Source organism: Drosophila albomicans, chromosome 2R (genome assembly GCF_009650485.2).
Source record: "Drosophila albomicans strain 15112-1751.03 chromosome 2R, ASM965048v2, whole genome shotgun sequence".
NCBI classification, from domain to species: Eukaryota; Metazoa; Arthropoda; class Insecta; order Diptera; family Drosophilidae; genus Drosophila; species Drosophila albomicans.
The window spans coordinates 28,465,433-28,480,590 of record NC_047631.2 but is presented as its reverse complement, the minus strand read 5'-3'; the positions used below and the strand labels follow the sequence as shown (position 1 = coordinate 28,480,590).

General features: G+C 39.1%; 1 protein-coding gene across 2 annotated transcripts in view; it reads right to left on the bottom strand.

The window, feature by feature from the left end:
* Nucleotides 1–1,962: 1,962 nt before the first annotated feature.
* The window catches only part of LOC117574712 (zinc finger protein 1), a 30,005-nt gene continuing 16,809 nt past the window's right edge, over nt 1,963–15,158 (bottom strand). The window contains exons 1-3 of one of the 2 annotated variants that reach the window (XM_034258632.2): nt 5,870–6,360; nt 3,339–5,592; nt 1,963–3,267 (exon numbers count right to left, since the gene is read on the bottom strand). In XM_034258632.2, the coding sequence (XP_034114523.2) occupies nt 3,074–3,267; nt 3,339–5,592; nt 5,870–6,025 (2,604 nt within the window). In that variant the 5' untranslated portion in view covers nt 6,026–6,360 and the 3' untranslated portion in view covers nt 1,963–3,073. Of the gene's footprint in view, nt 3,268–3,338; nt 5,593–5,869; nt 6,361–15,158 lie in introns of those variants that run through there. The other variant, XM_034258631.2, reaches the window with a different exon arrangement.

The window sequence follows — 15,158 nt, the reverse complement described above, 5'->3', positions numbered from 1 at the left end:
TTTGTTTAAATTGTTTTTCATTTTATTTTTTATGGTTGTTGTTGTTGTTTGTTGTGTATTCGTTTTTGTGTATAGCAATTAACATTTGATGCATATAACTAAACGTAATTCAGAGTTTATTTATTTGGTAAAACATAAAACAAATAATACATTTCGATCCAAACCGATCCTAAGTATTATGGTCTATATCGGGGGGGTCTATATATAATATGTATGAACAACTTTAACAGAGGGTACAAAATACAAGAGATTGGCTTTGAGGGGGGTTGTAACTTAGGGAGGAGGCTCAGCAATGGATCTTAACATAACTAACAATGTTTATAGAGAGTTGTGTGTGTGTGTGTTTGTTTGTATGTGTGTGTATCTCATATAAGGCCCTAGAGTGCAAATATTATCGCTGGCATCTCCATCACAATTAAAATATTTGCGCTTAAATATAATTAATTATTATTTAGTTTTCAATTTTCTGTTTTTTCTTTTTTTTTTAAGTTAACATTTATAAAGTTATGTTTAACTAGTCTAATTTATGAATTATTTAATTTATGCTAAACGAGTGCTGGCTGTATTTGTTTAAACAGTTTGCGCGTGTTTTTCTTGTTGTTGTTCTTTTGGATTCTCTAGCTTTTGTTTCTTGCGAAATAATTTACAAAAAATATATTCATATATTTATATTTATGTATATATCGAGTTGGTTTTTTTTTTGTTTTCTTTAAATACAAATATAAAAATTAATTAAGTAATAAATGCATTATTTTTTGTGTGTAATATTTTTGTTTTTTTTTTTTTGTTGTGTTTTTCTTTGGAAAAGCAAAAGAAAATTAAGTTTAATGATAACATGACAAATTGTTGAGTGGTTATTAATTAAGAGATTACAAATAAATGAGTTCGTTGTGTTGGAAACCTTTTAATTTCTCATCGTTAATATTTTGTTTCATTGCTGGTTAAATTAATTAAATTGAAGTTCTGAGCGAAAAATTGAAAGCATTCTAAGTTATTTAGAAATTTATTGTCCTTTTTAAACATTTCAATAGTTAATGTTAATAGTGTGTGTATTTTTTTTTTATTTAATAGGAGGATTTTCTTTTGTTTTATTTAATCTTTACATCAATACGCACATTGAAATTTTAGCTAATAATTTTCTTTAGAGACTTTTCCAAAAGTGTTTTGTTTTTTCGTTTTTTTCTGTTTTTATTACATGCTAAGTTTATTTAATTTGCTTTTAAACAATGTTAGCCTAACCCTACTTTTAGTTTTTCGTTTTTTCTTTTCATCCATTCACCGTTGTAAGTAATTAATTGTTAAATAATTTTTAATAAGGCCAAATTAAGTGTTTTTTTCTTTTCATGCGCTTTAGCTTTAAATATATATATAATAGGTATATTAAATATTAGTTTTATGTTAAAGTTAATATTATTAATGTTTGTTTTAAGCATTACATTTACAAAACGTTTTAGTGTATTTTTCTTATGTTTTGTTGTTTATAATTTTGGTTTTCTATGCTCAAGTTGCCGAAGGTTTAAATGCATGGGGAGGGCACCTTCTTCTATCGCGACTCTAGCTAAATGGAATGATCGTATAGTTGTTGTTCGTTCTTTCGATTATTAGTATTTAAATAATTAATTGAAACTTGTCGATTTTCATACAAAAGATTAAATTTAAACAGATCTGAATCAAGCGCAAATTTGTTTTCTTTTTCTTGTTTATATATGAAACGCGCAGCAAGCGGTGGGTTTTCATTTAACATAAGCAACAATTTGTGTATGTATGTGTGTATTTAATGTTTCTATTTGTTAGTTATTTATTTTCTGGTTGTATTCTGACTTTAATACAGTTGGATGTTGTTTAATACTTTGGCGAGAGAGCATCATGCTCGGCATCATACGATATTGTCAAGTTAACATTTTTATCTTTCTGCTGTTTTTGTTTTTTGTTTTTCTTCGTTTGTAAAACCCATAAAGTTACATTTTTAAATGATAAAGTAAAGAAACTAGAGCGTAGTTAATATTGTAAATAATGCCAAGATTAAAAAAAAGTATAATAATAATAATGATATAACATGTAATAAGAATGCGGTGCATGCCACACATTTTTCCTTTTGATAATGAAAGCTTTTGAGTATTTCGCAGCACTTGGTACTGGGACGTTTCTCTTATCGACTAAACGTAAAAGTGTTATTAAATGTACATACATATGTAAAAGAAATATGTATAAACTTAAAAAATACTCGGTAAAAACTTAAAAAATAATAATAATAAATTCGATGAAACGAAAGGTTTTCTCTTTTTTCTTTTGTTTTAGGTGTTTTTTTTGTTGTGTTTTGTGTTTTTCGATTCATTCTCAAATGACACATTAAAAATATTGCTATAAAAAATATTTGATCTGCTCTCGCGGAGACTCGAGACTGGGCTGCCAGCTTTTGTTGTGCAACACTTGACTTGACTTTCACGTTGTGTTCCTGCACAATTTGAGATTTATTTCGAGTGTGTGTTTAAGTACAACATTTAAGTGCACTGTTAGCGCGCTGTTAACTCACTGTTAGAGCGCTGTTAGTCGACGATTCTTAGTTGAGCAACATTTTGGCATTGAAATAGTTAAAGGCGGGCCCCGACGTTGGCGGCGTTAGCGGCAATGGATGCGGATGTGGATGCGGTGGCGCCATCAATGCCGCATGATGCAACGGACTGGCAAAGAATGTGGGAGGAGGCGGCGGCGGTGGTTGCTGCTGTTGTTGTTGTGCTCCAGCTGTTGCTTGATTGTAAGCGCTGGCTGAGAGCAGCGGAGGTGGCGGAGGTTGAGCTGCTGTTGCTGCTCCTGGTGGCAACATGACGCCAGACGCTGGCCAGCCAAGACGTTGCTGCTGTTGTTGGTGATGGTGCAGTCGCTGTTGCTGCTGTTGTTGATGCTGCTGAAATGCCGCCATGGCAGCCAATTGATGTGGATAGCTATGGTGATTGCTGTTGCTGTTGCTTCGAGCGGCGCTTGGACCGCGACGAGCACGCGTTGAGTTACTACTGTTGTTGCCGTGGTTGTTGTTGTTGGCGACGCAGGTGGGCGGCACTGAGGTGTCGCTTACCTATTCCCTGTATGGCTTGCAGTAGGAGTAACGGTGGTTCATGTGCTGGCTGTAGCTGCCCGAGTGCGAGAAGCGCTTCAGGCACTTGGAGCACTGAAATGGCTTCTCGCCGGAATGCAAACGCTTGTGCTCCGTCAGATGATGCTTGTGCTTGAAGGCCTTGGGGCAATCCATGCACTGATAGGGTCGTTGACCTACAAATTGAATAAAACACTGATTAGTTTAAGGTTTACTTGGGAGTAAAGTTCTGTTTTTGATGACTCACCGGAATGCTCGTATTTGTGACGTGCCAGGGAACTCTGCTTGGCAAACGCCTTGTCGCATTGATCGCACACGAATGGCAGATCAGGATCACCCGCATGTCCATGTGTCTCGGCCTTGGCACGCTTCGGCTTCGGTGGCAACAATCCACCCGGACCTGCTCCAGCTGCAGCTGCCGCTGCGGCTGCCAAAACGTAATCATCGTCGTGCGAGATGCGCGAATCGTCGTCGCGCCACGAACGTTTCTCGCTGCCACCGGGACTCAAACTGGTGCCGCGATAGTCGGGCAGCTTTATACTGTTCATCAGCGGATTGGGCGCATAATCGCCGCCGGGACGCATCTGGAACAATGCCTCCATGGGCAGTCGGGGCATCAGATAGGACGGCAAGTTGGCAAAGGGTTGACCGCGTGGCGCCAACGGAGGCACTGCCTCATGCAGATGACTCGGTGGCGAGGGCGGCGCAAAGTACAAAGCAGCGGCGGCTGCAGCAGCTGCCGATTGTTGCAGCGACGAGGCACCCGAGCAGGGCGACAACGAGGCCGGCGACATCGAGGCCGAGCTGGACAGCTTGCGGCTCAGATTGATGGCCATGCTCTCGGGAAAATCAGCTGTGGGCACGCTCAAAGCGCTGGGTTGTGGCGCAAGTCCGTAGAGCGGAGAAGCATCGCGTTTGACGGACAAATCCAGCGGCTGATCGGCAGCGGAAGGCGCTGCAGCTGCTGTTGGTGCAACTGTTGTTGTGGCTGCCACTTGTGGCTCGTTGTTGTAGCTCTGCATCTTGCGTTCGCGTGAGCGATTGTTTTGGAACCACACTTGGACGACACGGGCATCGAGCTGCAGACGCGAGGCAATCAGGCGAAAGTCGTCGCGACTTGGACGCGCATTGTGTGCGTAATGTTGCTTGAGTTGTTGCTGCTGCTCCTCGTTGATGGCGGTGCGAACACGAACTTTGCGCTCCCCGCTGTCGCTGCTGCCTCCGGCGTTGTAATCCTGCATGGAACGTGGCTCCTCCTCCACATCTTCTTCCTCCTCTTCAGCATCGCTGGGCAGCACAAAGCTTGAATGTTGCTGTTGCTGCTGTTGCAGTTGTTGCTGCTGCTGTTGTTGTTGTTGTTGTTGTTGTTGTTGTTGTTGATAGTGCTGCTCGAGTTCTTCTTTGATCAGACCGCACAGCACTTTCTCGTGCTGCACGAGCTCTGTGGGATGATTGAACTGCTTGGCACAGCGACTGCAGCGCAACTCTTGTGGCGTCGTCACCTGCTGCTGCTCTTCCTCTTGCTCTTCCAGCTGCAGTTCTGGCTCCTGTTGCTCCTGCGGCTCTTGGGCCTCCTGCTTGATGTTTTGGGGCGTGGCAGGCGCACTTTCTAACAGCGCTGGCGTCGCCTCGCGACTTGGCTCCTGCTTTAGCGGCACAACGGGTTCAGCTGCAGGCAACTCTGGACTGGCTGGCTTCAGTTCTGACTCCTCCAGATCCATCACAAGTTTGGGTTCATCGGGCGTTTCTTCCTCCTCCCTGCTGGGCTCATACAACGGTTGTTGTTGCTCCAAGTGCTGCTGTTGCTCTAGTTGCTGTTGCTCCTCGCGGTGCAACTGTTGCTGCTGATGCTGTTGTGCGGCTGTCAGCTCCAGCAGTCGCTGTATGCTATAGGGATGCATGCGTGGATCGAGTGCAGCAGCCATGAAGGCATTGGGAAACGCCAACAACGCTGTGCTCATGGCACTGTAGTTGGGATAGAAAGGCGGCGCAGCCGCATTGGCCGCAGCTCCAGCGCCAGCCGGAACTTGTGGCACTTGTGCTTCGCCAGCGAAATAGTTCATGGGATTGGGCAGGAGAGGATTCGTCGCCTCCAGTGGCAACTTGCAGCCACGTTTGCCAGCCATTTGATCTGTGGGCGAACGTCCGTTTTTATCCAAACTCTTGAGCAATTGCCGCGAATTGGAATTCGAGTTGTTGCCGTTGTTTTGATTGCTGTTGTTGCCGTTGTTCTGCTTGAGGCCCATGCTGATGCATTTCTTCGAGGTCATGTGGGAGGAGAAGCTGCCGGAGTGCGAGAAACGCTTGCCACACTTGTCGCAGCCGAAAGGCTTCTCGCCGGAATGAATGCGCACATGTTCCTTCAGATGGTGCTTGAACTTGAAGGCCTTCTCGCAGAGTCCGCATTTGAATTTGCGGAGCAGCGCCGACTCATCGTGGCTGATCATGTGGCGCTGCAGTCGATAGACATTGGCGAATGCCTTGTTGCATATTTTGCAAGTCTGCAAAGAAAGAGAAAGGGAAAGAGGAGAGGTTAAAATGGCATCTTAAAAGGAGTAATTCTAAGATTTAATTTTTTTTAAAATAATTAAGTAATTCAACATTTTACATTAAAAGCTTGTTTTCTATCTAGCTTTTTTAATCTAAAATCTTTTTTCCCACTAAATCGGGCAACAATCCTTAAGCCGGTAAAAATCCGGCTTTTTACTGCCAAAAAAAGTTGCCAACACTGTTGCGGAGACAGGTACTGTGTATACGCTGCATCTCGCTCTAACTTACATGTCCATGCTCCAACACACTATTGTACGCCAGCACCCGAGCAGCTGACATTGTTACAGTTGTTGTTGTGTTGTTATTGCTGTTGCTCTTCTTCTGCTTCATTCTCATACGCAGCACGCGCAAAGCAAGTGCGCACACGCACAAACACACACACATGCACGCCGACGCAGGCACAGGTAATAAAAGCTGTTTAAAACAACAAAATTTGTGTGCGTATTTATTTGTTTTGCTGGCCTGTTTGAAATTTAACGTTTTTTAATTTGTTTCAAGGCCCGCAAAAGCAAAAACCAACAAATAAATGACCACAAAGCAAAAAAAATCCATTTCTCTATCTCTTTAACGTTTAATGTTTGCCTATAATTTGAATTTTATGCTGTTGATGCTGCTGCTGCTACTGTTGCGTTTGGCAAGCAGATTAAAAGCGTTTGATTAATTGATTTGAACACACACACACAACAACAATACAAGATAATAATAATAATAGAAACTTCGGTATAAAAAAAAGAACGCGGGCGAGTGAAATGCGCACAGCGCCAAAGAAGAAACTCAACTAAAACGAATTGTGAAATTTGGCGCTAACATAGCAATGAGCTTGCGAATGATAGTTAAGAACTATCGATTGTATATTTGAGCGCCCAATGTAATCGAGCGATCTTGTTGCCCCTTTCAGTTTTCGGTTTAATGGCGTGTGCAGCGTGCGTTGCATTAAAATGTTCGTGAAAAAATAAATTAAAAAACTTCAATGGGCTTATTGCGACAAAGCGCCAATAAGCAATGGCAACATAAACAACAACAAACGCCGGCAAGTGAAGAAATAAACAAACGGAATGAAAACTGAAATGGAAATCAAATCAAATTGAAACGGTTACGTATCGTTTCAACAGCTGATGCTAATCAAAAATTGAATGTGCGGCGTATTGTTTGTCTTTTGGATTTGTTTGGCAACAAATTGAACGCATCAATATATAATCGAATGCAACTTTGTTGGAAAAGGTGCGCAATGAAAGCAAAAGCTATGTAAATGACTGACAGGTTGCGTGCAACGGCAACGGGGCACTTAGTGGAAGCGCTGAAAGATTTGCGGCACTTTCACTTTGCCTTCTCCGAACAGAACAGATGGCAACACGTGTTACAGCAGCCAGCCCCTGCAATGAATCGATGGATCGCCTGCTCGTCTCCCCCTCTCTTTCGTACAGCCTTGTTTACGTGCTGCCGTTGAACTTTTTGGATTGCTGCTGCATTTACTGAGGTGAGAGAGCTGTGTGTATTTTAAATATATAAAATACGCCAGACTGTTTTTATTGTTGTAAAGTTCATGACATCGTTTTAATTGTTTATCAGCATTTAACAGTTTTAAACGTTTACTTAATACGCCATTAATTGAAGAATATATGCATTATAAATGTGTGTGTGTATGCGTATGATTAACAGCCTCTGTTAACAGTTTGCATGTGCGTATGTAATTAACAGCACGCTGCTAAAATTGTGTTTGCAAATACAATTTTGTGTTTGCCCGAGCTTAAACTTTGACGCGTTACTCAGCAAACAGCTTTGCATGAATTTCAATTAACGTACAATAAATAAAATACGTAATATATCTATTGAGTGTGTGCTCTCTCATTCAGACATTAGTCATTATTTCAACACAAAACCAATTTATACCGATCATAGCAGAAATGAGTATTTTTGACATGAGATCACAATCATCTCATGGTCATCGAAAATATGAAGGCTTCAAATTTGTGTTTTTGTAGCATTTATGTAAATTAGGCTCTCTCCCAGTCTAATTAGTTTGTACATTAACGTTTGACATTGTGTTTATTTGTTCAGCAAGTGGAGAGAAAAAAATACGCCCAATAATTACGGGCATAAAAAAGCGCGGCCAGTTTTTCAGGCCTAATTTGTTTGTTTAGCAGCCAGTTTGCCACATAAAAAAATCAATGGGGAAAATTCTTTTGTTTTGTTTTTCTTAAGTGAAACTACAATTCGTTTTTGCCTTTGAGTGATATGTGTATGTGAAGCGCCGGCTGCCGTCAGCTGACGAAACGGAAGGGCGGCAACATAAATTTCCGTTTCCGCTGCTTATGATGGAATGGGAAAAGCAAGCCTAAAAGAAAGCATGTTGTTTTACCTGTTGTATTATCACATCTAATATGTTCTCGTTCTTGCTCTTTGCCTAGCTGACGTCATGGCAGACTAAACAGTCGCCATTTGCAGGTGAGCGTTAGAGCGAGCAAGCATGAATAAACGAACGTACGAACGAACAAACGAGTTTTAACATGCTCTCAGCATGGCTACCTGTTGCGCTCACACAAACACAAAATACAAACTCGTTATCGCTATATTGCTATCGCGTTGCTGTTGAAGTTACACGCTAGCTCTCTCTGTCTCTCCACCTTTGTTGTGTATGGTTTATTGTGTAAGCCGCGTCTCTGTGTGTTGTGTGTGTTTGTGTATTATACGCCCACCTTCTGCTTAAGTGCAGCGTGGACACATTAACTCGCTTTGTTGTTGTGGTTATTTTTATTGTTATCAATTAAATGTAAAAATCAAAATGGCAGCGCTACCCCGCAGCAACTGTACATTTTTACAAAAAGGTAAACAACACAATAACACAACAGAGTTGTTGTGAGCTGCGCTGCTGAGTCAGTTCAATTCTTATGCATTTCACTTTTCATTTTGTTTTCGCTGCTGCTCGTCATGCGTCGCTTTGCGAGCGGAAATGCCAATTGAAGCTACCTTTAGTTTAATAATGGAAAATGCCCCACGAAGATGCCCTGGCACCGCGTGGAACTTAACCTTAGTCTGTGTAGCATGGAAATATTATTTAACGAGAGTGAAGGCAGGAAATTGATTCATTTAGAAATAAATGTTAACATCTTAAATTTCAGTATATGTTCTCGCAGATCAATCAGCCTAACAGAGATACACAGCTTTACCGCTTTCTTGTACACAAATGCTAACTGCTACAAAACACAAGCATGTGTGCGGTCAAAGGCTTATGTCTACACACACATACACATACTTTGCCTAATTAATAAAATTTGTACAGCACTTTTTGTCTTGCCTCGTGGCGGTAAATTTGCCACTTAACACACACAATTTTCGAGATTATAATGATGTCACTGATATACAATTCGTGTGTATATATAGTGCACACAAATAGAATAGAATGTGTCGTAGTCGCTTATCAGTAACGGATTATGCTTATCAGCTTAAAAATATAACATAGTACACATAAAAGCGCGCCTTGCAAAAACCCAAAGCGAGCCGGAAACTTTTTGCCATTTGGTGACCACACACCAAGTCATAGCAGGCAGCTTCAAAGCATAAATCAAGCTAAATGCAGTTGACAGTGAACGCCGTCCAGCAGGTCGTTTAATTGTAGACGACAGAAGCCTTTTTGCTATATAATTATAACGCAACGTAGGTGGGCGCCAATCCACAAAAGACAGCACCAATGAACATGAATGGGCGAGAGTGAGAAGGGAAAGGCAGAAGGCAAAAGACAAGCGTACTAATAGAGAAATCAAGTCAAAGCAGACTGAAATAGATGAATGTGTGTGCGTGTGTGTATGTGTGTGAATGTGTTTTGGGCACAGATAGCGCTAATTTGTGAAAGTATTTCACGAACGCTTTATGCATTTGAGTGACATGAGAATTTGGCCATAATAGCGCACATAATTGGCTGTAAAGGGAAGAAGGGGGAACAACAAGCTTTTTAAAGTGACAAGCTCAAAGGCATTGACAAAATGTCATCATGGAAATACAGAGACACAATACACAATACATATAAAAACGCACCTGTCGCCTGTGGAAATGCGTAAACAAAAATAACAACAAGCGACATGCTCAACTTGTTGTCTCCCTCGCTCTCTTTCTTTTCGTGTGTGTTTCTTTTTTTTTTTTGAGGTCAGTCTAAACAAATTTGCTGCTTTGCTGCAGAACCAACAAAAATTATTAACGACGCCACAAAATAAATGTTTAGGAAAATAAAATTTAAATTAAAACAACAACAACAAAAAAAAAAGAAACTAATGTCTAACTGCTTTATAGTCGCAACTGCGACCCAATTTGCAATGCTTATCGCCACGACAGCTGCCAAAGAAGAAGAAAACAAAAAGTGAAAAATGTGTATAATATTGTATATAGTAGAATATGCTTTATAAGGCGGCGCTGATTAGAGCAATGAATGAATTTCCAGTTAGCATTGACGTACCTTCTCAACAAGAACATCAACAATAATTTATGTCTATTTATTTATTTTGATGATAATCCACTACTACTACATATTCTCGTATTAAATCAGAACACGTTGTGACTCGGTTCGATTAGGGTTATCGAAAGTGGTTTTTTAAGCATAGGTACCAGGGTTTTTGAACCCCACACCACCGATAAGGAAAGCAACCTCACATTGAGGTGCGCCAAAGTGGACGAGATAACGAAACAAACAAAATGTAACTGAAACACTTTTTAGTTGTGTGTATTATTATTATATTTTCTGAAAAGTTCATTAACATTATGGAAAATCCGTCGCCATTTGTCGATGAGTCTCTTGTGAGCAGCAGCTTTTTTTTTCTTTTGGCAGTTGTTGCTTGTCTTTAATTTAAAAGAAATACAAGAGAAACAAATTGATTAACAGGAAAACACTTTTAAGCACTGTGCCACGTTTCGCAATTCATTTGGGCTGCCGCATTTTTCAATATTTTATGCCGGATTCCTCAGATGCAGCTGATAAAAAGATCCAACAAAAAAAACAAAAAAGAAACCAAGTCGTAGATCTTTTAATTTTGTTTTTGTGATGTTGCTCGACTAAAAAATACTCGTGCTCAATTGAATAATTGTTTTTAAATATCAAACTGTTGTAATTAGTTTCAATTTTACACCTCATAGAAGTGTATTTAAGAAAGAATAATAATAGGAGCACATTTCTGTTTCAAAAGACAAGCGGAAACTCGTTTGGAACATTTTCATTTTTCGTTGGCTGCCAGCGAAACGACAAATCAAATTTAATTGTTTATAAATAAAACGTTTTGCTCAATGATGCGTGGGGTTGATTCTGTTTTTTTTTTTTTGTGCTGGGAGATTCTCGAGATATATTTTCACATATATGCAAAAGACACAAGTATATTTCGGTCGAGTCGGCTTTTTGTCTTTATTTATTTTCTTTTATTTGCTCGTTTGAGAAAAATCCGTCTAAAACATGCGAAATTAGTTGTGTATTAGGAAAACATAAATTAGGCGCCGCCGCAAAATAAATTTAATTTATAACTTTTGATAAAAGCTCCTTCAAAATTGTTGCCAAATCAAAGAGATCTCATCATATGAAAAATGATGTCTTTTGAAAGGCTTTAAGATATCGCTCGCCCGGGAGACAACAGCTGCCGAATTCTCTCTTTCTCTGCATTCCTTTTATTATGCTTTGCTTTTTACGACTCGCGGACTTTTGGACCCCAAATTTGAAAAATCAACTAATAAAAACTATTGTTAAACAAGCTGGCCGCTAGCCATAAAAATATGTCAACTCAAACGTAATTTCTTTATTTTTTTTTTGGAGCAAGGTAAGGAGCACAGGATTCGAAAGTTGGGCGTTCTCTGCTCGGGTTTCTGTCTCTCTCTCTATCTCTCCCAAAACTTCATTAAACATTTTCCGAGACACAACCGCACAATAAACGTCACGCAATGCACAAAAGTAAAAGAGCCCTGGGGAAAAAATGCGGAGCAAGTAAGGAAATTCCATGTAAGAGAAAAATGCACTGAGTCTTTCGGTTTTCGGGGGACTCCCTCATTATTTATGATGTGCACGGTGAAAGTTGATCCGAATCCCAAGAGCAGCCAATAGGTAAAACTGTGCGGAAATATCCTGAGCAGCAGCAGGGAGAAAAACGAACAAACTTGGTATGTGTTTTGGTAAAAAATGGGCAGGTGCTGTGAGTGAAGGGAAAGCAATCCAGCTATTTGAAGAGTCCTGGGAGTCCTAGGAAGTAGCTGCTGACATTTCTCGAGCAGGCGCATAAAAAGAAATTATAATGAGCTGTGGGGAACTGCTTGGGGACTCTAAATGATGGAAGACTTGCGGCTGCTGCTGGCAAAAATAGTTTGAAATTTTTGGGTGAAAGAAAGACATTGAAGAACTAATTTGGGAATATACTGCAATGCAATATATTCAATATTCAGTTATTACTAACTTTAACAAATATAGCATGAGAATTATATTAAAATAATTTTGACTCCGACTGTTTTAACTATTAGATACATTGTTTTTAATAAAAAATATACTTCAAATCTTAATACTAAATACCATTAACAGTATTTCCATCAATTGTAATACCATTTTTTAGAATATTTAATCAATTTAAATACTGCTAATACAATTTTTAGTTATTTTTAATCAATTTAAATACTGCTGAAACTAGTTTCAGTATATTTAATCAATTTAAGTACTAAAAATATTCAATACTAAATACCAGTATTAGTATTTTAAATTAATGTAAATATTGTCAACAACATTTTTAGTATTTGTAACCAATTTAAATACTGCTAAAACCATGTTCTGTATATTTAATTAATTTAAATACTGCTTCTCGCGTTTTTAGTAATTTGAATCAATTTAAAAACTAAAAATATTTAATACTAAAAAACAGTTTTAGTATTTTAATCAATTTAAATACTGTCAGCAACTTTTTTAGTATTTGCAATCAATTTAAATACGGCTTATGTAATTTTCAGTATATTTTAATCTACTTCCCAATTCCTAGTTTAATTTTTTTTACAGCTCTATTCAAAATTTAACTCCCATTCTATAATTTGTAGTTGGCTGTTTATAAATAGTCCACTTTTCCAAATGTGACATATTAATTGAAACATGTGTCAAGCTGAATAAACTATATGACATCAACACACATACAAACAGACACACACATGCATAATCTTACATTATATGCATACATAAATTGAGAGTACATACATTGTGATAAATGCTGGGCAAACTTTGCGTTATAAATTTCAATAAATTTTCATTATTTGTAAACATGCGCGTAAAAGTTTTTTAATTTGTTTGCTTTAATTGCAAATAATTTTTAAACTTTTGTGTCTGCGGGTCAAAGGGCAGCCCCGAGTTGACCTTACGCAGGGATATAAAAATAAAACAGGAGAAAAAACGGGGAATGCGAGTGGAGTAAATAAATTGCTATTAATTTTTCAACGTTGTTCGTCAAGTGGCGAATGGCGCCGAGACGTCGACGACGAAGTCCACAGAGTTGAGAGTTGGAGTTGGAGTTGGAGTTGGAGCTGCGGTTGGACACCTAAAGTGCATATAATTTTTCAATTTCAAATGTTTCGTGTGCAGACACATGAACCGGGGCCATTCTCTCTGTTGTTGTTGTTGTTGTTGTGTGTGGCAGCAACGGCCAAAAAGGTGGCACACGACCCAAATGAATTGTGGCCAAAAAGTTGCGACTGTTTTTATTTTTGTAGTATGTGTGAGCGATTGTCCAACTCCGTGTGTTCGTGTGTGTGTGTGAAGCGCAGTTAAGCAAATATTTAATTGCTGCACTTTTTCTGGCACTCTGTTGTTATGGCTGAAAGTTTGCCAACGTCAACGTTTTTGCCAACATTTTGAGTTTGACCAATAATTTATGTGCTGCCATTTGCTCAACAATTACGGCCTCCTCTCTCTCTCTTTCCCTCTCTCTCGCTCTGTGTTCTGTTAATGATGTTGACCTTTAACGTTGTATGTTATATGTGTGTTTTTTTTCGCTCTACAATGTTGACTTTAAAGTGACCACGCGACGACGTCTGCGGCCAATTTAAATGGCTTTTCAATAGCAGCATGCAGCAAAAAATGTGTTGCCTACTTTCGAGCGCGTGATTTTCATAATGAGCCAACGTGTTATTGTTATTGTTATTGTTTTTGGCATAATTAATTGTTTTCACACATAATAATTTAATACGGCGTATACACGTGTAATTCTGCCTTTCTTCTCTCTCTCTCCCCCATCATCAATAATAAATGTGTCAATAAATGCGTATTGGCCATAGTTGCAATATGTCAGCCTTTTGGCCTTTTCGGCTTGATATCCTGTTGCCATTTGTCTGCCTCTGTACACTTTGCATGTGTTTCAATGTTTAAATGTCATTAACAAAAGCCGTAAATTATTGCACGACCAGCAGCAGCAGTAGTAGCAGCTGTGTGGCATGCAACAAAAGTGTAAAAATGTTGAGTGTGGGTCAGCTTCATGCAACGCTTAATGAACCCCAAGCTTTATTAGCTTTTTTGATGCAGCCTTCTGACGACTTAGGTAAATATTAATAATGCCAGAAAAGTTCAAAAAGTTGCAGCAGCCACAGTTAACTCTGACTAAGTGGGAAATCGAGCTGAAATTTAGCTGCTTTTTACTTTAGTTTTATCATAAATTTAGATAAAAATGCTGAAGTGAAATGTTTTAAATATTCTAGTCATATTTTAATGTATTTGATTAAGCTTGTTCTCTTTAATCTATTATTATAGCAGATATAAGAATACCTATTATACTTATATTTTAATTTCTTTTATTAAAATGTCGAACTTCTGAGAATATTTCCTAAATTTTCTTACTTATTTCTGCAGCTGATTTCATGTTTGTTTTTAGGCAAAACCCAGAAGCAAAAGTTACTCATTAGTTTGACAGATTATTTATCTCCAATATTAAGTTCAACTTAGTCACTTATCACTGTAGCAGCCTCGTTGAGCTTTTGCCAACTTTTTCATTTCGCTGAAGGTAAAAAATGCTCCAAATAGAAGCGACCCAAAAAAAAGAGAAGCAGCAAAACAAGTCAAACTAGCCATATGAATTTATGACCAAAGCGCTTGATGGGGGCGTAAAAATGTTGTTGCGTCGCAGCCAGGGAGGTGGGGGTGGAGGGAGGCACGCCCCCTGGTCGCAGTAAATATACGCTTGCAACAAGGGGCAGCAAATGCAGCAAAATTATAATTTATGTGGCTTTAATAGCCGCTGGCTGGGCCCAAAAGGTGCAATTGTGTGTGTGTGTGGGAGAGAGAGTGTGTAGTCTATGTATGTGTGTGTGTGTGAGTATTACATGTGTGTGTGAGTATTACATGTGTGTGCCTCTGTTGCCTCCCTCAAATACAACGCACTTGCTTATCGCTGGAGTCTGAGGCAGACCAGTTTCTTCTTTTTTCTTTCTGTGTTTTTTTATTGTTCAGACTAAAAGTGTGGGTAGGCTGTAAGTGTTACTGTGTGTGTGTGTGTCTTATCAGCTGGCTGCCTGTAGCAACATTTCTTTTAAT